The sequence below is a fragment of the Pan troglodytes genome, chromosome 3 (genome assembly GCF_028858775.2).
Source record: "Pan troglodytes isolate AG18354 chromosome 3, NHGRI_mPanTro3-v2.0_pri, whole genome shotgun sequence".
NCBI classification, from domain to species: domain Eukaryota; kingdom Metazoa; phylum Chordata; class Mammalia; order Primates; family Hominidae; genus Pan; species Pan troglodytes.
Window position 1 is genome coordinate 101,093,357 of NC_072401.2, and position 23,989 is coordinate 101,117,345.

General features: G+C 42.4%; 1 protein-coding gene across 2 annotated transcripts; it reads right to left on the reverse strand.

The window, feature by feature from the left end:
* Positions 1–340: 340 nt before the first annotated feature.
* Positions 341–21,668, reverse strand: C4h4orf54 (chromosome 4 C4orf54 homolog). Of its 2 annotated transcripts, none has more exons than XM_009448065.5 (3): positions 21,335–21,668; positions 13,063–18,511; positions 341–5,007 (listed from the first exon to the last, which is right to left on the reverse strand). In XM_009448065.5, the coding sequence occupies exon 2, from the start codon at positions 18,478–18,480 to the stop codon at positions 13,099–13,101; it is 5,382 nt and encodes a 1,793-aa protein (XP_009446340.3). In that variant the 5' UTR covers positions 18,481–18,511; positions 21,335–21,668; the 3' UTR covers positions 341–5,007; positions 13,063–13,098. The 2 variants fall into 2 exon arrangements, with proteins under 2 accessions (XP_009446340.3, XP_001148831.3); XM_001148831.7 differs by lacking the exon at positions 21,335–21,668 and adding an exon at positions 19,351–19,539.
* Between the last annotated feature and the right edge of the window lie 2,321 nt (positions 21,669–23,989).

The following is a 23,989-nucleotide window of genomic DNA, read 5'->3' on the forward strand; positions in this document are numbered from 1 at the left end:
ACACCTTGGTAGGTGTTCCTCACAATGCTACTTAATGAGCCAAGCTCAGATCAGACTCCTTAGGTTGGCCAAAATACTCTAGGTACAGGAAGTAAAATACTCTGGGTACAGACAAAAATCAATACCAGACTTCTGACCTCCAGAGCTGTAAGATCATAAATTTGTGTTGTCTTAAGCCACTAAATTTGTGGTCATTTGTTACCACAGCAATAGAAAATTAATAGTACCTGGATGTGAAATACTAATAGAGTATTTTAATTAAATGAAGGATTTAAAGTAGAAGAAAATAAAACTATCCATAGCTTGTTTTTTGAGTTAAAGTAAAGACAAACAATGTACATTTTCTTTTAAGTAATTTTTACTGGGAAAAAAAAACAATAAAACATTTTTTTTCCAAAACAGTCAAAATAAAAGACCATTACACAAGATTGCACAATCATTTACAAATGCTGGCAATTAAAGGTAAGTAGCCTAGTCTCACAGAATCCTTGTCTAAATAGTTTACTCCATATTCAATGCACTGAAAATGTGATTCTCAGAGCTGTCGAGATTCAAAGTTCCCTTGGCTGGATTCAAAGTCCCCTTGGCCAAGCTCATTGCATTCTATAATTGAATCATATCAGACCTCAGGTAGGAACTTTTCCACCAAGATTCCTACGTTGAGAGCAGTTTAAAATTTCACATTCTTCCCATTTACCACCAGCTTTTTTCATAGTCCGGGGTATAACATTATCCAATATCCTTCCCCATTAATCACACAATTTACTCTCCTTTTTTCCAACATAACTTCTACAGTGTTCACATTCTTTTCAACCACTGCTGTCTTTACTATACAATAGTATGATTTATGTGTAAATACAGAAACACACGTCTTCAAAGTGGGGATAAAAAAAAGCATCACCTGCTATGGATACAGGTATGGTAGGTTATTCAGGGAGCCCTGGGAAGGACTTTTTGCCATTAACACTAGCCATAAAAAGCAATTATGAAACTTAAAAAAAGAAAAAGAAATCAAATCAGATGTGTGTGTTTTATTCTGCACCATTATGAATTAAACAGGAATAAATCTAATAATGTGTTCTAGTTACAACACGAAATACTGAATGTTAATAGCTTACAAACGCTGCTCTGAACATTCAGTTCTCTTCTGAGACACAGGACACACAAAAGAATTCAATTTTCAGACTCTTCCCCTGGGCCTAGTACTCACACGTGCCACAGACGGACATGTTTTTTTCCCAGAGGACCGGAGTCTGCAATTCTGATTAGATTCAAGCTTAAGGCACCAATTAGCAAGTGCTACATGCTTTATTAATAATTTTATGCACCTGTGAGGTCTACTTAGGACCCAGAAGCTAGTTAAGAATATATAAGCAGTCTCTTGATAATATATATCTTATTTCTACATATATCTCCTTAGAAATTATGTGAAAGCCTAACATATTTTGTGAATTTGATTTTTATAAGCAGTTTTATCAAACAAACTTACACAAAAAATTTCCCCCTCTACAGTACTGATAAAATACAGGGCACCTTTTTCTTTCAAGTATTTGGGTGAAATAGCATACCCTGAGAATTTGGGGTGCAAACCTACACCTTGTAAACTGTAGAATGAAACTCCTCAAGCACCACATAAGAAAATGTATACCATGATAGTTTTAAACACAAAGACTATTATTGAATGTTGTTTTCCTATGCACATATACATACTTATCATGAGATTATAGTCAATCTACTTAGGAATCAATACTGTCCTGTCCTGCAGTCCAAAGTATTATTTCAGGTAACGTGAGCATTCAATTTGTAGCAAACACAGACTTTGATTTCTATGAAGTATGAAAACAATTAAAATGTATCTTTTTAAGAGGCAAGGATGATAATGTCAAATTTGAAAATAAGAAAAAGGAATTTATATCACCAGATATTTCCAGTGACATAAGGATGTATTAGAAATGCATGTCAATAGTTGAGATTTGTTATAAAGATATAAAGTATGATTTGCTTTAGCTTATTTACTCCCTGATAAATGGACATATAGAGAGCCTCTCTGCTATGTCATTACCTACATATCTGGGCCTTCACTTAATCCTGAGGGCAACTTCATTGAGTACTTTTTAAAAACATACATTCTGGTGAATTAAATTTTTATACGGTTACACATGTGTTCAGTTTTCCAGAAATGATTGAAATGGGACATATTTCAAATATGACCATTTTATCAACAAGTAAAAAGTGGATCTTCTGGAAAACTAAGCCACACATATAACCCTAAGAGGATATTATAAAAGCCAGACTCTGCAATTCTGATTAGATTCAAGTTCAAGGCACTATTTAGGAAATGTTTTACTAATGGTTTTATAGTAATAAAAAATAAAAGGGAAGTTCAGTAACTAAAGGGACATTATTAGGGTAATAGTTTTATGGGTCAGAAGGCTTCATAGGCTCTTGTTTGATTCCCCTTGAGCTATAAAAGGAAGGGTATATCACTTCATTCAAATATTCATGCAACCTCAAGAAATGACAAAACAATAAAAATCAAGATTGAGATTTACCTCATGCCCGTGAAAATATTTTTTCCCTATCACTGGAGGTAGTGAATGGCCTAGCAGCTTTGTATGATTTGGTGAAATAGAGAACCATAAAATTATTGATAGATGACATGATATTAATAGAACATTATTTAAAAGTTGCGTTTTTAGCCACTTGGACATCACTGTGTCCTTGGCAACTTCCTAAAAGGTGAAGCCTCTTGTATAGAACAAACAAATGAAAAGCTTTTTCTTTCTTTCCTTAGTTTGTGTCCTAATTTACCTCAGTGTGAGAATTTAAAACTCAAATCTGCTGGTGAGAAACACTGATACATAGATTAGGGGTCCCAAGCCCTCAACTCTACCACATTTTCTAGAGAAGGAGTTGTCTCTCTTTTGGAAGAGTTGGTGAGCAGTCACTACTCAACATGGCCACTGGTTTTTCCTGAAAGTCGCATTTCGCTTTAAACCAGTCTTAACAATTTTGGTACTATCCACCCAAATCCTATATAGGTTTCACCAGGTGTATTCAAATACTGGAGGTTTCTTGGTGCTGCTTTCAGTAAAATAAGTGTAAGATTTCTGAAAGGGATTCTACTTTCTTGGGTCAATATTAAGTTACCTTATACCCAGCCAATCTCTCCTGAAAACGAGGAAGCTCTGATGCCATAAGATTTGTTCCCCAGTGGAGAAAACTTACTTAAGTTCTGGGGGGAATTGATTGATGTGCCTGGGTAAGAAGACCTCTATGATAAAGAAATATCTTTTTCTTGAATTTGGCACAAGGGCATCTTTTTTATACACAGAGACTATGTTTCATATTTCATGTCTCATAAAGTCTATAGCTTCATTTCATAGCTCATCAGCACAACAAGCAATTGAATTGTGATCAGAGCTGACTATTCCCGCCTCAAACCTTTCCCTATACCCAAGAGAACTTTTTTTCAGAGTAAGATCCCTTAAAGGAAGGCCCTGAAAGTGAAATTAAGTTTTTTTTAAGAGTCTGAGATGGGAAGCATAACTACAAAGTAAAAAGATTATATAAATCATACAAAACTCAGTCTCCTAGTTTTTTACTCACACTTTTTGTCATGAGTAGCATAAAATTCTGTGGCTTATGAAGAAAATTTAAGCAGAAATCAAATATTGCTGAGGTTTAAAATAATATTAGGGTGTTTAAAAAATTACCAGAATGCTTTATCTTTAAACAAATTGGTAAATAAAAGGAGATTCTTTAAAAAAAATCCTGGGAAAACCTTCAAATTATTCCTTTAAAAAGTAATTAAGTAATATTTCAATGTAACACTTGCCAAGTATATATCGATACACTTATTATGACAAGCTAAATATTTATCTGTTCAATCAAGTCTTCCAGTCTTCAAGACTCCCTGTGAACACTCACTCAAATAGCCTTCAGAATTGGGTTACAACTGAGACAGTACTAAATGTCGATAAAAGATTCTGTGATTTGGATTCTTGACATCTCTTCAAACCTGCCTCATCCTCATAAGGAGCAAGTGCTGTAACTCTAGGTTACTGTTATTGGGATAGCGAGGCTAGGGCTGGAGTGAATCAGAGCCACTGAATTAGTGCCATATTCTACTCTACTGCCCCAAATGGGTCACTCTTTAGACTCTAAACAATCCATGAGAGACACGAGTATGCAACTATGGAGGGAATTATTGAAGAAAAGAAAAATGTTATGCACCCACAAAAATAATTGGATTCTTAAAGGAAAATAGATATTTTATACCTTTCTGAGACTAAGTACTTAATTTTAGATGCAATCATTGGCTTTCCAGTATTTCAAGCCATTCTATTTTAAGGCAACAAATAGTGTTGTGGCATTGTACAAATGGGAAAAATAAAATAAAGCACAAACATTACAACCACCATTTTTCACAATCACATTTGAAATCATGCCAAACCTAATAAAAGAACATATAGAGCATAACCAAGAGAATGGGTAGGTTTGGCTGATATATGATTCAAAGAGCAGACCATCATAGTGAAAACTTAAATACGTATTACAACTCAGCCAGCTAGTCTTGATATATTCCAAGAAACTATAAGGAGATTCGTGATCCAAATTACTCATTTACTAGCTTGGTTTACAACAGAATCAATCCCATTCTGTGGTATGTTTTGACTGAACAATGGGAACAAAGGAATTGTTTGTCTAGTCACAAGTACAGGGGGGAAGGAGGTGAATAGAAAGCTTATATCCTGTGTTGAAGTATAAAAAGAAATAGTCATAAAGGGAAAAAATGCAACCATTCAATCAACTTAATAAAATTAAAATAAAAACTGCCTTAAGAGGATTGTTCAGAAAAATATAGAAACTTACACACTTAGCTTATAAGAAGCAAAAATTAAGAATAACACATGTGGAAGAAGTTTTTCAGATGAAATAATTCTTAGTGCTATTACAATGCAAATTCCAGATTAAAGAAGAATAGTCCATCTTTTTGTCTTGCTCCTATAAAATAAAAAAATTAAGAAAAAACATAGTCAAGGAAAAGATTTTTAGTTCTAAAAGCAAATTTCACTTTTACAAACAAGAAAAATATTAAAATACATTTTATTTAACTGTTTGACTAATTTCAATGCTAATAATGAAGTTAACATTTTAAAATGTGCTTGGCAAATGTGTTTATGAACTTACTAAACATTATGCCAACTTCAAGAAATTGCCCCAAGTGGAATTTGAATCAAATCTAATCAACTCTTCAAAAATGACTTTAAAGTTAAATGTTCCGTTTCATTGAAATCATTCATAGCAAAGATAAAATATTATAATAGATATGTTTCTAATATTAGCATGCAGAAATATTTAAGCTAAATGGAAATATTTGAAATTTAGTTATCAATCTTATTAAATGAGTAAACTCCATGCTGAGAATTCTTGTAAAGCAAATGACCAGTACTTAAATTATGTGGAAATTCACATAGTACATTTTGTTCAAAATAAGATGTACTGGTTAGAACCTAACTTAGTTAAATCCATTCTAGAACAGCATTGACATGTTCAAAAGCTTGCTGAAGGTTAGCCTTCTCTCTCTATCTCCATATAAGTTCTAGTATATCTACCAGAACTTTGCCTAAGTAAGTTTTTTTTAACATTTGGGAGTTGATATTTGAATATAATATTATGAAAACAGAAATAGAGTGGCCTACAGGTAATATTTGTTAGGGATTAAGAAAGCTCATGTGAAAAATAACCTCCAAGAAGTATCAAATAACAGCTATCTAGCCAATTATATGCACTCAGAGTAGCAAGGCAAGGGACATTTTAATTCTGTCATCTAGAAACAAACCTGTTTAAATATGTGTTTTAAAAAAGAAGTCTATAAGAATAACTTTTAAGCTTATATGTATACACTCCATGTTTATTTTATTGTGTTGTACTTTATATTGAGGAATGACCTGCAAGATGAAAGGGACCATTGTGAATTTGGAGACCTCTCATATGCTAAATGTAAGTTTTTCTACCTTAGGACATAAAAAGCAGCAATACGAAAAGAAAATTTAATTACAAGAGGGAGAAAAGAAAATATGGGACTGAGAAGAATAATTTCAATGTGGATACAAGGATTTGATAACAACTCTGACTGAGTCCTATCACTAGGCAAGATTTGCAAAGACTCCTTGAGCAGTGAGAAGACATTGAGGGGAGACAGAGAGAAAAGAAAGAAACAGTCGAGAGAGATTGCACTATAGGACGGTAATAGTCTGAGAAATGAAGGAGAAATCTGGTTATACAATCTGCTAGGATCATATTTAGGGATTGATAGTGTAGATATTGCCTTTTTGGATAGTCACAGAATATCGCTTCTGCTTACATTAATTTCAGAGGAATTTGGTTTGAAATTGAAAAGTAGTAAAGTTGCTCCCAATTCCTATTAAAGAAAAAGTAATAAAAATCACCAATATAGCTAACCTGTTAGAGGCCTCACAAATATTTACTGCAGTAGAATGGATCACGAAGAAGTCAGTAAAGATGAAGGGATGACTACACTGTGTCACCAGGGAGTTTAACTGGATGACTTCCCACGGTTTTAGGACCAGAACACATGACAGAGTTCAACAGGGATGCTGGGTCAGATATTCCCTTTCTCCACGCCGGCCTGTGCCCAGAGAGAGGGGAAAATCACCGCACACAGCTGGCAAGCTATGCTCAGAGTTGTATAACATTCTGGAAGGCCTTGGGGGATACTAGAGTACCCTGACACACAGCCAACTGGCCTGCCCTGAGAGATCAGCCAGCTAGTTCAAAGAGGACTGCAGAGCTGTGGGCACTGCCTCCGGTTTGGGGAAATACAGAGCAATCCTGGGCACAGGTCCATGATGCTTACCCTGGGAGTCTGCATTGATAAGGGCTGATTTTCCGCTCTGGTGAGGGGCCCTGAGAAGATAAGGGGATTCTGAGGCATTTATGAGGATCTAGTTTCAAGGGAGCTTGAACACTTACTACGAGCAATGTACTATGTGCTATGTCTTCTGTCATGGTTTTATAATTCAGTCTTCACTACTCTCCTGAAATGTACCCCATTTTACAGATGAGGAAAATGAGGCTCAGTGAAAACAAGTCACTTGCCTGGACTACACTGTAACTAGTAAGTAAGACTAGTTACTTAGACTAGTAAGTAACAGTATTAGAATCTGAGTTGGGGTTGCCTGACTTCAAGGCACATGTACTTGTGATTTAGTAAAAGCCACACAGCTTCCCTTCAACTAAAATGCTTTAATCCACTGGCATCCAAGAAGATTTCACCCTTACCTTTACAGCCCACATTCTTCTGCTTTACATAAACAAAAATTCTCCCACCTCTGGGAGCCACAGCTCCTAGGAGTCCTTAAGCCGTCTCAGGTTTCTTTTTGGGGCATATAATGTTCTAAGGACAGCTAGTTTTTTAATCAAATGAAAAACACACATAGAGTTTTAGTATATGCTTAACACTGACAGATTCAGGGTCAGTTTCTTACCTTATTCCCTTTCCCTGCCCTTTCCCCCAAGCCACAACACACACACACATACACACACACACACACACACACACACACACACACACACCCTCCGCGGCAGTAAAATGGCCAGAAGATTCTATTTCCTCTGAATGAAACAGAAATTTGGAAAATTAGCAGCAGGGCAGCCAGTCAATTCCAACTGTGTTCTTTTCCACCATCCACAAGGACTTTAATGTTTCATATAATTAACCCTTTAGCGTACTGATGTGGCCGAGAGGAAAAATGCAATGGCTGAAAAATTTTGGAGAAGTTAGGTAGTGGGAAAGTCCTGACACAAAGAACAAATAAGGGAAGAGGGACAATTTACAACAAAGAACTGAGACCAGCGAGCAGAGAATAAGACAAATAAATGAGCAAGGGGGTAATCTATAAGAGCACGGGCCACGGAGCTCCAAGTGCCTGGATTTCAATAGGTGTTGATCTGGGATAAGTTAATGTTTAATTTGTCAAACAGAGATTAAAAATAGTACCTACCTGTGTTAATAATTCAATGATGTTAAGTCTTGGTATATACTAAATGATTAATACATACTAGCTTTTACTTTTAATTTCTTATTAATTTTAGATAAGTTAAAAAAGAAAATATAAAGGTAATGGAATCGTGAAGAAAGGTACAAAATAGTAAGCTAGAGGAAAGCCACAATGCAATTAAAGGGAAAGGGAGAAAAGAAAAGGCAAAAACAAACAAATACATTAAGAAGATAAAATAAAACAGAAGCTATTTACAATAATTGGGAGAGGAAGTCACTACCAAGTTAGTGGGGAAAATAGAAATAAACTAATCAATTCATGAAGGTAACTATGGAATGAAGTGAAAATAAAACGTCTAGGTTATAGCCTGCAGATTAGCTACCTGGCCTGCATGCACCGGAGCAGCAAATTTCCTGTCCTTCAGATGACTTGCGTGGGCTCCAAGTACAACGCTTCAAGAACATTCAGGTGAGGGAGCTGGAGGACTCACCCAGTCCTACCCTTTAAGCTGTCTAATCTATGATAATAATAATAAAAAAAAAACTACAAAAAAAGTGAGGAGAAGGGAAGAAGCAAGGTGGTGGAATGTTGAACTAAATCAAGTTGAAGTGAATGGAAAATGAGAAACCGCAATAAGGAACAAGTTGCAAAAAAAAAAAAAAAAAAAAAAGCAAAGGACAGAAAATAAATTCTCAAGCAAATGGCAATGGAAAAAAGAGAGACTAGTGGGACAGACACCAGGAAGTAACTCCATCAAAGAAAAGTGGCCTTAGGGAGAAAAGGAAAAGGAGAAATGGACGAGAAGAAGAAGGCGCCTGTGCACCACTGAACTCCAGCCTGGGCAATGTAGTGACCCCATCTCTAAAAAAGAAAAAGACTCTGGCATGGAATATTTAGGTTTTGAGTCCCAGTTCTGTGACTAAGGAAGGGTCACTTAACCTCTCTGAGTGCCAATTTCCTCTTGGAATTTCAATACAAAGAGACTGGGTTTGATGATCTAAGGACCCAGTCTAGGGACCCATTAGAATAATAAAACAGCTCTCCCTGAATCCAGCCCTTGCTCTTGCTACTTTAGTTGCTGATGCATGGGGCCCTATACAGGGGGTAGAAATAACTCTGAGGGACTAAATAGAAAAGAAAGACCAACAATGCAGGAGCAACATGAAACACAGGGAGAAATGAAGAAACAAAGGCTTACAGTAAAAAAAAAAAAAAAAAAAAAAAAAAAAAAAAAGAACATACAAATGAAACAAAATAATTGCAATTCTCTTAGGCTGATATCCACTACTTGTGCCAATGAAAGTTTTCTTTTGTTAATATTACATATTTATTTTATCTTTATGCCCTTGTAAATGGTATTTAGCATCAAGTCCCAATTAAAATCTTAAAACAAAAATACAGCATCTAAGTGGATGGGCAGGAGAGCATGTCAGGAAGGGAAAAATATAGCCATGTTCCTCAAATAACAGAAATCTAAAAAAAAATTCTCACTAAAAAGTTGTCAAAGATCATGTGAAGAGGGAACATTAAAAACCAAAATAGGCAGACAAAAAGGCCTAACAACAACAAAAAAGAAAGTGGTGAAGTTTTGCAACTGCTGTGCCTAGTACACTGGTGTGTTGCAATTGGATTACTGCTGTAGCCATCTGGGCAGTTGGGTCCCAGGTGGTACACAGCCTTGTGCCTTAATCACAATGTGAGATGAGAGTACTAAATAATAATAAAGTGAATAATATTATCTTTTTAGATGGGTTGTGGCATGGCAAAATCCGAGAATAACTGGGATATTGACCACAGGATGAAGAGAAGTGAGAAAACCCCACCTATAATTTTTTTTTTTAATAAAGGAACATTTATAAGAGAATAATCAGAAAAAGATAACAGCAGCTGTTTATGTCCAAATATATACGGGAAGGAACAAAAGTGAAGCTCCCTATTGCAATGTGGTGCTAAAAATAGATGATGAAATACTTATTATTTGAACTGGAATGAATCTTAAAGGTTATGACAGTTCTTGAACACTTGTTTTGCAGTTTTGTGTGTACAAGTCTACACTCCTGCTGGATTGTAGGCCCCTAATTTGTGTTATCCGTATGTGGGTTTACGGCCCCAACAGGGAGTACACAGTGGCTCGTAGAATGTAGGCATGTAATTCATGCTTGTTGAATTAGTGCATTTTGTTGAAACATTCATTTTACAAATGTCCAGAGAGGCAAATGGAAACACAGATGGTTAATGGCCAAATGCCACCACAGAGCAGATCCCAGGTGTCCTTGCTGCCAGTTCAGAGCTCATTACCACCTCCTTTACTGTCCCTTTTTTGCTCCATGCATCACACCAAGGAACACAGAGTGGTCTGCAGGGAGCAAGGTGTGGCCCAGGAGTTAAGAGCTGGTTCTAAAGGTCCTGGTTCTCTCATTCTCTGGGGACCTCAGTAAAACCATTTCTTTCTAAGTCCCAGTTTTCTTCTCTGTGAAATACTGTGGTCAGATAAAATCATTTACACAAATTCTCATTTGAAAAGGGGACATAAACCTACCCTACCTCAAAACAAATATCTGCAATAAGTCTGGTTTTTAAGGGAAATTTTGACCTGAAATCCCTTTCAAGATTTCTCACACTGACCATCTTGAAATATCTGAACGGTACTTACAACTTTTTTACACAAGGAAAAGAATTACACACTTAAAAAAAATCCATCTGGCTTTTCTTTGGAGGGTGGTATTGAATGTTCACAAAGGTGAGTTTTGAAAAATTTTTAATTCATTATTTCAATTTGGCTAAGTCAACTTTTACCTGCATACAAAAAGCTAATCTTTAGTTGCCAGCCAGATTTGGCCTTTCTGTCTATCTTTAGGGCTTTATTTACTAAAATAAAGGTCGTGCTTTCAAAAAGGAAAAAATTTTCAAATATCACTATTCAAGTCCCAAACGCTAAAAACTCTAATGTATATCTGTGTCTACTGGAAAAAACTCCAAGTCTAATCTCTCTAGACTCAACAGACAGGGGAAAGGCCAAAGGCAGCTGCTTAAGAGGATACTGTGCAAGTGTGTGCCCGATCCTCCCTTCTCTCTTCCCTGTCCTCCCTTCCCCTTGCTTCTGCACCTCCACAGCTTGCACAAAGGCCTCATAGCATTAGTTGGTCCAAAATAGCCCTAGGTAAACACACCACCTGTCTAAGCGATTAAAACACTTTTGCCTATAGGCTACTCTTTTCCTTCTGCGAAACTAATTCTCTAATTCTGAGTCTCCTACCCATGCATATTGAATTTTTTTTTAATTTTCTACACTAAACAAAAGATGACTTATTTGTCTTTAATTTTCTCCCTCCCCTCTTCATCTGTTATCATCACACAGTGTCTGTTGCAGACTATCCCAGAAGAAGAATTTAAATAATGTATTTCTAGATTGCAGCTAAAATGAGGCTTGTGCTTTCAAGTGAATTCTTAGAGAAAGATTTAAGGGTTTTTTAAAGTGTCTAATATTGTCTTACAGTCCAATAAGTGTAATAATATTCAGTAACAATCTCTTAATTTGAACAAAATTTTTAGCTTGCAATACATTGTTATATCATCTGATATTTAGACACATGTTTAGGGTTAGATATTATTTATTGTCCCTACTAGAGATGACACATGAATGCTAAAAAGTTTGTCAGGCCCAACATCACACAGCTGGTGAGAAGCTGTGTGACTCCAAAATCCAGTGATGCTAACTCCCGAATGAAGGCTCTTTCATTGCACAAAGCAACAATATTCCTGTTCCTTTTCAGTTATAACAGAGAAGAGAGAAATAACATATTTTTTATTATAGAAGCATAAATAGGATTTCTCTTCTTTCCATCTCTTTTTTTTTCTTTTTTTTTTTTTTTTTTGGTTCAGAATATGATCTTACCAAAGACTGAAAGTCCTAGAAGCTTTTATAATATCACCCTTTCCCAATCTGAAGAGAACAGGAGTGTAAGGGGCAAGTTTGTCCCCACACAGTTCTGACACCTTTACGCTCCTATCTGAAGGTGTCTTTGCCCTGTCATGTGTTTGACCTGAAGTGTCCCGGTTTGAACAAGTAAAGCTCAGTCTTCCTATCAAGTTCCATGTACTGTATTTCCAGGGATTCCTGTTTGGACATTTGGATTAACTTAGTTGTCAGGAATCTATTTACCCTGATTTCCTTTACCTAGGGGTAGGTGTGGAAGTTGATTCTTTTCTGAAGAAAGAATGCAGACATGAAAATAACAGTCTTGTGGGGATTAGCAGCAAAGCATAATGTGTTCAGTCTGGACAGGACTGGATTAAACACAGAAAGTCCATTCAAGCAAGTAGTAACTGCAGCTCCAGAATCCTCCCTCCCCCATAGAGAACAAAGTGTGTGTGTGTGTGTGTGTGTGTGTGTGTAAGACACATCAGAGACCTTGAACTCATCCTGAGAACATGTTCTGATTATCTGAAAACTGAAAAACAAGAGCTTAAAAAATACAGTCGCTTTGTATAAGCAATTTCAAAAGGAAGATACAGAGGAGAAAGAAGCTTTTCTGCAGATTTTAGAAAATGTTCCTACAAGAAAACATCTGTCTTTGCTTCTCCATACTTCTGGGGAGCAAACAGATTGAAGGGGTTTCCAATGACCTCCTGGGATGTTCAGTGCCTCCTGTCCCTGGGACTGTCATGAACAGAGTAAGGCTCACTCCACAAAATCCAAGCTGGGTTTTCATTTCTTTGCCCTGACAACGTTCACCACAGACTGAAGGAACAGACCCAAGGTTCACTTCCCTTCTACTCTCAGGTGGGAAAAAACACTCAGGCAATCTGAAAAGGTCAAAGGGCAAAGGCCGACCTTGGGGACTGAAGCCTAGAGAGAGGGGGAATCCTGGCAAAATTATCCCCTTTGTAAATTGGATGCAGTTTTGTTCTATTCTCTCAAAACATCCATTTCTAGAGACAGCCTCCTTTATTGTAAATCTCTCACTTCAAACACAAACAAAAAAATATTGTTCTTACTCTCTTAAACCTGATTATCAAAGTGAAATTCACTTACCAGCAGTTTTTCATTCCACTTCCTGGTGGCTGCTCATCATCTGTGTTCTACCACAAAGCTCATGGTGGTGCCATCAAAGGAAGGGGGAGCAATGATCCGTGGCCCCAGGGGCTGCGAAGTAATGCTGATGACAGGCTTGCCATGCAGCTGGGCAAAGGCCTTGGCCCCTAGGAGCTGGGATGTGGCTGCTGGGGCTGAGGAGGTTGAGGAGGCCGGAGACTGACCAGAAGCCATGAAGTATGGGGCCTCGGTGAACGTTGCAGCTGCCTCTTTGCTGGAAGGTTCTGCCACCATTGGGGAGAGCTCACTGCCTCTTGGAGCGCGAGAAATTGGTGTGGGCTGCAGAGCATTGGTGGGCAGCACGGTAGGCAGAAACCCAGGGTAAATCATGTAGGTGGGTCCATAAGCCCCAGGACTCAGGGCCAAGGGAGGCACAGAGATGGACATGGGAGCCACAGCCTGCTGCTGGGAGGTCATGGGCACATCCACATACTGCCCTGTCTCAGGGTCAAACAGTCTCCGGGTCATGGGCTGTACTGGTGTGTCCACCAGATAGTACTGGCCTGTTGTCACATCCAGGAGCATCTTACGCTGGGTCTGTTGAGGCTGTGCCTGCTGGAAGGGGTCTGTGGGGACGGGAGCTGAGGCTGCAGGTGCTGGGGCAGGCATGCTGGGTGGGGAGAAGCAGAGGACCTGAGGCTGGGCCCCCTGTAGGGTGAAGGGCAGCGGCGGCTGGTGGTAGATGGTGGTGGGGGGATGCTCGGGGCTCTGTGGCCCTGGGGGGGCAGCTACTGTCTCCCTGGCGTTGTCAGGTTTGGTACGCCAAGCTGGTCGGCTGGTTCCACTAACCTGAGAGCCTTTGGAGCTACTGGGGACCTGACTGCGGGCACTCAGCGGGGGTAAACTACACAGAGTGGCAGCTGAGGAGTTGGGGGGCCCCTCCCTGGAAGCCCCAGGCCTGCTAAGAAGCTCCCCTGCAGCAGAGCTTCCTTTAAGAGGGATGGTCAGGTAATTCTCACAGTCACTGTTGCTCTTCTCCAAATTGCTGCCACTTTTCCTGTTGGTCACCTCATCAGGAGGTGCCCGGGTGGCTGGAGAGATCTTGAGGGACCGGAGTCCCTGCGACTTGATGCCCTTAGCTGCTGAAGGACTCTCCGGAGAAGGCCCTTGTGGGAACTTGCCAGCGACACCCCCAGTTTTCTGGATGCTGCTGGCACTCACTGTGAACATGTTCCGGTTGCTGGGGAGTGGTGGGAGGGGCTGCAGGGGTTGGGTTCTCTCTACATCCTTGTGGACTGGGGGAATATAGAGAGATCGGGGTCTTTCCCTGGCCAGGTTCTCAAAGGCCGCTGCCCTGGCAGACACACTCTCAGCGCTGGGGTTGGAGTTTCTCCGCTGCAGACGTTCTATGGGGGCCCCTCGCAGGACCACACCAGCTTTGTTTCCTGTGCCCCGCTCTTCCACCTCACCCAGCCGTTTGGACAGCTTGTCGTGGTCTCCATCAGCAACCACTACCCCTTCCCTCTCCTCACTGGCAATGAGCGACAGCACGTGGCTGTCCATCATCATAGGCAAGGGGTCGCTTTTGCGCTTCCACTCGTTCCTGTTGAAGCTGTACAGCTCTTCCATGGACCTCACGGCAGCAGTCAGCTTCTCCAGGGCATTCCGGGCTGGCTTCGTGGCTTTCCCTTCCTCCTTGACCTCCTCCTCCTTGAGCTTCTCTGGGGTCTTCTGGGTGGAAGCCTTGGAGACAATCTTGAGCACAGGCAGGTATGAGCCCTGCTCGGGCTTATTGGGGGCAATGGTAGCCACAGGCAGCCTGCCAGATGCCCTGTGAACCAAGACTGTCCCTTCTGGGGAGGAAGAATTCAAGACTCTGCTGCCGCCCCCTTTGCCCATGCTTTCCCTGGGCTCTCGGTCCATGCTGTCTTCCCTCTGGTTCACTACAGCCTGGCATGTAATCACCATGGGGGACAGGGATCCAGATCCGCCAGCTGCTGCAGACAGCTGCCTGGGTTTGGGTCCAGTCAGCCCCTGCTCTGGGGTAACACTGCCCTTGTCACTACTATCCCCTGACCCTTTAATTAGTTTCCTGACATCTCTCACCTGGTGGAGGGGGCCTTGAGCCTTGGACTTGTCTCTGATGTCTCTCACCTGGAAATGGGGCACTTTTTCTAGGTTGTCCCCGCGGAAGAGTTTTTGCTGTGCCCTGCTGTTGTCCTCGATGGTCTTGAACAGGTTAGAGGCGCTGCCACCGGCCAGCTTGGGCGTGAGCAACTTGGCAATGTTGAAGTCTGAGCTCGGCTGCTGCACACTCCCCAGCCGGATCTTGATTTCGGGAGCCTTGGGTCTGATCACCGCTGTGGAGGTGGCCTGAGCAGCAGGGTACTTGGTGGCCTGCTTCCTCGGCTGCTTGTCCTTGGGTGTCTGCTGGATGTTGGGGACAAAGAGGCGAGACATGATGGTGTTCTTGCTGGCAGAAATCTCCCCGAGATCAGCCCGCCAGTCGCCTCCTTTGGGCAGCTTCAGCTTCCCTATGGGGGCTTGTTCCTCCCTCTTCTCGGCCTCTTTCTCCTTCCATGACCGGAACGCACTGTTCTGACTACGGAGGAAGATGCCCTTGACGGTCTCTGAGGCACTCTTTTTAATTTCACACACTTCCGTGTGTCCATCGGCGAAATTCCGGACAGGGCCTGCGTTGCGCTCGCGAGGAGTACTGGCTTTGAAGACTGGGGATTTGGAGCCCGCCACGGACCCCTCCCCGCCCGCGTCGGACATGCTGACCACTGTGTACTCGGAGCCGGCCTCGGAGTGACGAGAGCTCTGCCTCTGCAGGCCCCTCTCTCGCTGTCTCTCGCTCCCGCGGGCGCCCTCCGTCTCCTTGGAGGTGCCTGAGAGGTGCTGGGATGTATCCGTGACTTCTCCCCTCTCCATTTTGAACTCGTGTTCCCGCTGCATCTTCTTGGAAATGACATTTTTGAGCAGACTGGAGGCGAACTTGGACTTCTGGGGGCCATCGGCGCGGGAGGTGGGCTTGCTGCCCTCGGAGGTCTCGGAGCCGTCGTCCGTGTATGCCGACCCGGGACCCTTGCCGGGGCCTTTGGTGGCCCTGCCGGGCCCAGGGGCCGAGCTGGCTTTGCTCTCACTGCGTACATTCAGGGGCTCCAAAAGGGTGACGACGCGGGAGCCCGTCTGGACCTGCTTCTGGAAACACAGGGGCGTCTCCACATGTTTGATTTCCCCCTCGACTTTGCTGACCACGAACTCCAAGGCCTTGGTCTGAGACTTCTTGGACTGGATGTAGAGCTGGTCGGCAGTGGCCCGGGCCCCACTGCCCTTCCTCAGACCTGCAGCCACAGAGGCCGCGCTGCTCCTGAGGAGGCTCTGCTCCACCCTGGCCCCAACACCCCCACATTTTAAGTCCAGGAAAGTTGACCAGCGCCCAAAGCCCACTTCGGAGAGCGTGGTGGAGGACTCCCGGGAGCTGATGTTCAGAGCCTCAAAGTAGGGGTAAGCCAGGCTCCGGAAGGCCCGGGAGGTCAGGTTACGCACCTCTTTGTCCGCATCGTCCAGTTCGCTCACGGCACTGGAGGCTCCGCTGGAGTAGTCCACCAGCTCCTTCGCCCGGATGGCCCCGCACCTGGTTTGCAGGCGAGCAGGTACAGCAATGAATTTCTTTGCATGGTCCTGAGCCACTGCTGCAGCCGGGTTTTGCTTCAGCGAACTTGAATTGTGTTCAGCAGCTGTAGAGACGCGGAGGCTCATGTCGCCTTCATGCTTGGCAGCATAAATAATGTTTTGCTTTGCACGCACGTTGCTAGGCTCATTTATAGCCCGGGAAGCCGGTTTGATTGATAGGAGGATCTGGCTTGCTGCACTCCCACAGCTGCTTGCGGCGGCGGCTGCTGCCCCTGAAGCTGCCTCCGGGGTCTCAGGCAAGGGCTCAGTCAGGGGGGCAGTGCCAGGCCCAGTGGGTGGGGGAGTGGGGCCACTGTCAGAGGGGCCACTGCCCACTTCGGTGCTGCTGGTGTCGCGGCCACTGTGGCCTGCATTGGGGCGGGCTAGGTCGCTGCTTGTAGGGCTGGGCGTCCGGGTGGTGGTGGTGCTGGGAGTGGTGCTGAGGTAGCAGCTGTTGTCGTCGTCCTCTTCGGTCAGACTGGTGATGTCCCCTGGGGTCTCGTCGCTGCCACCAAAGGAAGCATAATCCACGAACGAGTAGATCACGTTGTTGTCCTCGAAATCCCAGCGGGAGGCCAGTCCCACGTCGAAATCCATGTCTTGTTCCACCTCACTCAGCTGGATCTCATGGGTGGTGATGTAGTGAGCCTCTTCGACTTTGGGGGGGTCCCTGCTGCCCTGGGACTTGGCAATAATGTCCCTGCACTCTGTTCCATCTCCTGCCCCTCCTCCCCCTCCTCCTTTTCCTCCTCCCCCTCCTCCTGATATTTTCTCTCCTTCTCCTCCCACGGCCTGGCAACCTTCACTTTCACCACTCTCACTCTCGAAGCCTAAGGATGAAGAGGAGGTGGCCAGAGCGCCTGTGGATGTGGTGGAGTCCTCCATTTTGGAAAGGCCATCCTCTTCTGCTTTGTTCATCGGGGAGGAGGATGAGGAAGATGAGAAGTTGCCACCCTCTTCAGAGGCAGAGTGCTGGGATCTAGAGAGTGGGGAGGAGGCAGGATTGTTCTTGGGGCTTGGAGTCTTGCTGCTGGGTTCATCTTGGGCTTTCTGCTTTGGGCTCCTAGAGGCCCTCTGACCCCCAGGGCAGTGCCCCAGGGTAAGTTTCATGGTCCGGGGACTCTCCCTCTGGACTTCAGCTGAAGCACACATGTCCACATATTTCGCCTCTCGCTGGGAGGAGGCTGAAGGCTTGGGAAGTGGCCACAGCTGCTGCTTGAGCTCCTGGCTGTCTTGAGCACTGCTCACCCCGTCCCCCACCTCCGCCTGTCTTGCTTTCGAATTCAGCTCAGGAGGGGCAGCTTCCATTATGAGCCCTTGCCCAGGTTTCAGCGACAGGAAGAGACAATGGTGATCGCTGGGGAAGTCTTGGGTCCGTCTCTGGCCCCGGAGGGGCTGCAGAGTTGCCCGAAGCAGGGTCCCACGTATCTGGACTGGCCCCAAGGCTGTAGGCACTGCTGTCACTGCTGCCACCACCTCCCAGTTCTTCAGCCCCTGTGGCGGGGCCGCAGCAAGCCTGAGGGAGGTGGGAAGGCTCCTGGATGAGGCGGTGGAGGTGGTCTGTGGCTGGGGGGCTGCTGCTCTGGCCGAGACTGTGGCCAGTGTTCTGTAGCTGAGCTGTCCTGTCCAGTTGTTTGCCTGGCACCGTCGGCAGCAGCGAGGAGTCTGAATGCCATCGGCCACGGAAGAAGCAGCATCTGTAGGTTGACCCCGGGACTTCCAGAAATGAAAGGAAAGCATGTGCTGTTTCTTGTGAAGCCTTGTCCCTTTCCTGGATGGGGTGAGAGAGGGTCACGTCATTCCAGAAATATTTTTAGTGTCCATTCCGTAGTCATATCGAAACCACACTTGAGGGTAGAAAGAAGAGGCTCTAATGAGATGAAAAGAGAAGGTTGGGGGTGGAGGAGGCATGTGGATTCTAATTCAAATCAGCCAAATGTTCTATGTAATCTATTATAGCGATGTCTAGCAAGTATGAAATTATTCTTTCCTCACAGCCATCTTTCACTCTCAAGTTTTTGATTAAATGGTTCCCCCCACTTGTTCTTAAATAAAATTCAAATTTTTCACACATTTCGCATGAATTAAGGACACTCTGGAAATATTTCAAAGTCTCCCTGGTACATATGGTAGCCTTATATTTGCCTCAAAATCTATGCATTTCTTTTTCTTTGGAGAGCCAAATCAGATGAATTTTGGTAGTAAAACTTTTCACAGGAATAGAATATTCCATCCCTCTTTCCCCAAAGTTACACTCTATGAAACACGACCTGTTTGGTTCAAAATAGAAGAATCTCTCCTAGAATCCTTACTGTGGTGACTCAAAGTATAAAAGGGCAATTTTCAAAGACCTAAACTTAACACTTTAAGCAAACTTTTCATTATGGTCACTAAAAAGGGCACATGGAGCCAAAATTGACACTACTTCAAATCCCTACAGTGCCTTAATCAATCTCAAAAAAGATCCCTAAACTTGTAGAACCATGGCAAGACAACAAACCTCCAATTAAATATAGCCTGAGCTGCAGCCTCATGATTCGGTTACGCTGGCTGAATTCCAGGCCTGCAGGGCACTGAGTCAAAAAGCAAAAGAATAACAAATACACTTACCCTTCAAGAGTACAGTGCGGCTTGGAGGGAGATTCAGAGAGGAAATGTGACCCACTGGCATGCCCCATGGAAACGAAGCCAAAATCCCCGTTCACTGGCTCTGAGGTACCTCCATTTCAGACAATTTGGTAGTTGTGCAAGCAAATTTGCCAGTCAACTTAAGATGGGGGTCTGTGCTGGCCATCCTCAGAGCTGATTCCTTGGGTACTATCGGTGGAGAACCATGATGCTTGATTTTGGTGAGATCTGACCCTTGTCACCTGCCAGGCCCAGTTCCACCACTATACATAGTCTATGTGTCACTTATGCCGATTGAATAAAGCACTATTTTAAACAACCACATTTGCAGGGAACAAAAATAACACCATCAACCATCCCCTTTCAACATGAATGCCACCTCCACACAGAAAAATGTTCTTTCCTCCGAATAGGCATGTGGGTAGGTATGGAGTGGGAGCCCCTAACAACTGAAGCATCTACCTTCTCATACTTGGGCTGTGGACAACACAGGTCTGCCGTTATCCTCTCAACTCCTTTCTGCCCACACCACTGCCATTAAAAGTATGACTTAAGGCAAGACTAAAAATACCAAGAATCAGAATATAGACATAAAGCCAGAGATCTAGGTGAAGAGAGTAAAAGAGGAAAGGAAAAGGAAAGAAACAAAGAAAGGAAGAGAATGAAAGAGTAAAGAGCGAGAGAACTTGCTAAATGTGCAATCAACTCTTTGATTATAGAGAACCATGTTTTTTTTTATCTTAGTTTTTTTTTTTTTTTTTTTCTTTTGAGACAGAGACTTACTCTATTGCCTAGGCTGGTGTTCAGTGGCATGATCTTGCCTCAATGCAACCTCTGCCTCTCGGGTTCAAGCAATTCTCGTGCCTCAGCCTCCTTAGCAGCTGGGACCACAGGAGCACCCCACCACGCCCAGCTAATTTTTGTGTTTTTAGTAGAGATGGGGTTTCACCATATTGGCCAGGCTGGTCTCGAACTTTTGACCTCAGATGATCCACCTGTCTCGGCCTCCCAAAGTGCTGGGATTACAGGCGTGAGCCACAATGCCCAGCTCTTAGATTCTTAATGATAGTAATTACAATATTCACAGCTAAGACTTACATAGCATTTACTATGTGCCAAGAACTACTTGAAACATTTTTAAATGTGTGTGTATTAATTTATTTGATCCCCATAACAACTTGATGAGTTAGGTGTAATCATTGTTCTAATTCCTTATAGATGGAAAAGCTGAGGCAGAATGATGTTAAGAAATTATGTGACAGACTTCAAACCCAGGCAGTCTGGCTTCAGAGCTTGGACCTTTACCATTATGCTACACAGTGTTGCTGACTTCCATGCTCAAATACTCTACAGGGCACCCGGATTCACAATTAGAAGGAAGCCACTTATCCACTAGGCAATTTCATTTCATCTGCATGACCACACATATACCACATAACTTGTTTGTTTTTTCTGGTTTTTCATATAACAAAACTGTGTACACATTATGTACTCAGGGATTAAGGATCATAATCCTAGAAATAAAATGAAATAACATATAGTTGGCTCCTTCAGGCAAGCTGAGTATTTTCAATGTCCCATTTAAATTTTGCTTTGAGGCTAACCATGTCTTGGACGATAAACCATGAACACAGCTGTGAGCACTGTGGTGCATACATACTCCATAGTGGAATAGAAGGCAGAGTTTCTGCCCATCAAGGCAATTATAGTCTAAGGAGGAATTTTCCAGCACTTTTCATATGGCCTTGTCTGTCATGACAACAGATTTCAGCTGAGTTTCTCTCTGCAGTTGGCACACTACAAAATTGGAAGGTCATATGCCCTAAGTGTAGGTTAAAACATAATTGCTTAATACCCAAAGTTCTGAAAATCTACCTGCAGCATCTTGCTTCCTCCACAGAGCACAGCCCTAGTTAAAACTCCCCAAGAGGCAAAGAGAGAGCATCATTCTGACAGTAGTACTTACCTCCAAAGTATCTGTGTGGCTCCTTTACTGCTTTCTAGCTAAATGAATGCCAGTGTAGGAAAAAATTTGAAGAGAAATCTTTTTCAAATGAAGTCAATTTCCAGTCGGGTTTAATTCAAACCACAAATTATCTTTAAAAACCATGTGAGCTGAAAATTTTGAATAGAACAGACTCTATTAAAAGCAAAAAACAACTGATAAATAGAAAAACGATAAAGGCTAAAGTAAAACAATTAAGAACCCCAAACTGCTTTCCCTCTGGCATTTTCAGAGTTCTGGAGTAGTATATGTTACTATGAAAATGGATGTTGTCAGTTTTGTTGAAATAACTTGCAGTCATTGGGTAGCCATGGAGCCTTTTATTCCTTAATATGACTACAGTCATTTTTTTAACAGATGAACTCAGTGATTGCCTACCTGATCTCAACTCTTGAGCAATTAACAGTGACTAATGTCACCAGCATTAAACCATATTAAGCAGGCATACTTGCTAGACCAGGCTAGGTACACTTAGTTGATAACTTTATATGGGAATTCAAAGAGTAACAAAGGCAATGACTCAGTATCATTATTTTTATCTCTGCAGAGAAAGTTTCTTAGCATTCCCTGAAAGTGTTGGAGATGATGGTATGTAAAAGAATGAAGGCCAGACTATCCACCAGTTGGTAAAAGGACACGGCTATATTTAGGGTTTCTGACAGTGGCATAATAAGATAAATAAATATGTTATTCAAAAGGAAGAACAGTTTATCAAAGGTGTACCACTAGACCAGAAATGAAGAGAGAGTCAAACTCAGACTCAAATAAGGAGTCAGAAAAAGGATTTACCAAACACAGACCTTCTCAGGATTTTCTGGGCTGTGGTGGGTGAGGGATATTCTCTGACTACCTGAAATTTTGTGTCAGGCTTTCCATAGACACTTGCACAGCTATTCACACACACTGATGGAAAGGAGTCTCTTCTGTGGGCCACAGCTTAATACTCAGAGGGTGGCCAGCTGTTTCTCCTCCTGGCCAAGGTAGGCATGCAAAAGAATTACATCTGAAGGAGAGGCACCGTATTATCTTTTTTCCTGAGGGTGCCAAAGAGTGTTATTTATTTGTCTATTGGGGTAAATGCTTTACATATTTTTGCTCATTACTCCTCTCAAACATACCATGAAAGAACAACTATTATTCCCATTTATAGATAAGAATTGGAGGCTGAGTGAAGACATGTGCCCTGAATGACTTTTCATAATCATAAGTGCTGGAGCCTTGATTAGAACCCAGCTCTGAGTGACTGGAGCTCACGCTAAGTTGATGATTGAGCATTCAGTCTATTTGGTGGAGGTCACAGGGTCATGCCCACTGCTGGCCAGTTAGCTGTTTCACAGCCTCAACCAGCTGCCTGCACACAGGAACAGTTGGTCACCATGGAGTCCAAGGAAACGGAGTGGCAGGATTAGTATAAAACTATCCCTGTGAATAGAAAAACAGCATGTACCGTGAGGATGAATAAGTAGCACTATCTTCTTGTGCAAAGAAGAGCACGTTATTGTAGACTCATGCCATACACATTGTAGATGCAACCCCTTAGCTATGCCATTAAAACTTGGAAGGACAGGAAGAAACAATTCACCACCAGAAATAAAACCTTACTAACAGCCACTCAAGCCTGCACACAGAGGCCAGAGGTGATGCAAAAATGTTTGCTACTTTCCCCCTTGCATCAGGTTGTATATCAAGGAGTCACTCCTCTCTGATCTCCCTCCCTCTCCTTCTCCTCTCTGAATGGTCTGTTAGGCATCTGCCCTCCCTTTCCTCACTCCCATTGCCCTTCTTTTTCCTCTTAGTACCTGACTTGTTGTCCCAGATAGTGGTTTTCATCTAGCTTTCTCTCAAGGGAGTTGTGGAAGTTTTGGTGTTTCAGATTTTGCTGGATAATGGAAAATTATTCCTTCTAGACTAGCCTCAGAATGAAATATCAACAGGACAAACAAATCTTTCTCTATATAATACTGGCAACTTCAAGTAGCCTAACCCTAAATCTTGGTCCATTTTATCCGAGACATCTGTCTGTTATCCCAGCATGAACGATATAGGACCCAAAAAGTGAGTGGCCAAGGATACCCTCCCCATTGTGGAGGGCAGGACAGAAGAGCTGCCTCATTAGGCTTTAAGAAGTTACTGTAAGTTTTTTCAGGTTGATATTGAAACAGTGTTTCATTAACCAGCCAGCTCAGCTACCTGTCTATGAACCACATGAGTGACTTATTTCTGTGATTTTTTTTTAAGAAATAATTTTTTTCACCTTTTAATTCTTGATATTGCATTTTTGGGGCTAAAACCATGTTTCTGTTTCTGTTTATTTTGGAAAATGTTTCTTCTTCCTACACATCTGATTTCAGACTTCAGCAATTTCAAACACGAGCCTGTAAAGATACACTCAATATTTTATTTTTTAGCTTTCTATTTCTATGAATATTTTTGAAAATTATTTAAGATGTCATGTCTTCGCTTTCTTTAAATCTCACATTCAAACCTTCACAAACCTCAAGTACTGAGATGCAAATTAGAGCAACTTTTTAGAAAACAATCTGACCATTTATATCTATCATACAAAATGAGAAAGACTATGAAGGCTTAATATTATATGCATGAGGATGCTTGTTG

Excerpts from the sequence above, each read along its gene's own strand:
- C4h4orf54 (XM_001148831.7), bottom strand. The coding sequence starts at position 19,418 with ATGGGGCATGCCAGTGGGTCACATTTCCTCTCTGAATCTCCCTCCAAG. Across the intron at positions 18,512-19,350 it reads CCGCACTGTACTCTTGAAGG|GAAAGGGACAAGGCTTCACA; the intron begins GTAAGTGTATTT and ends CACCCCATCCAG.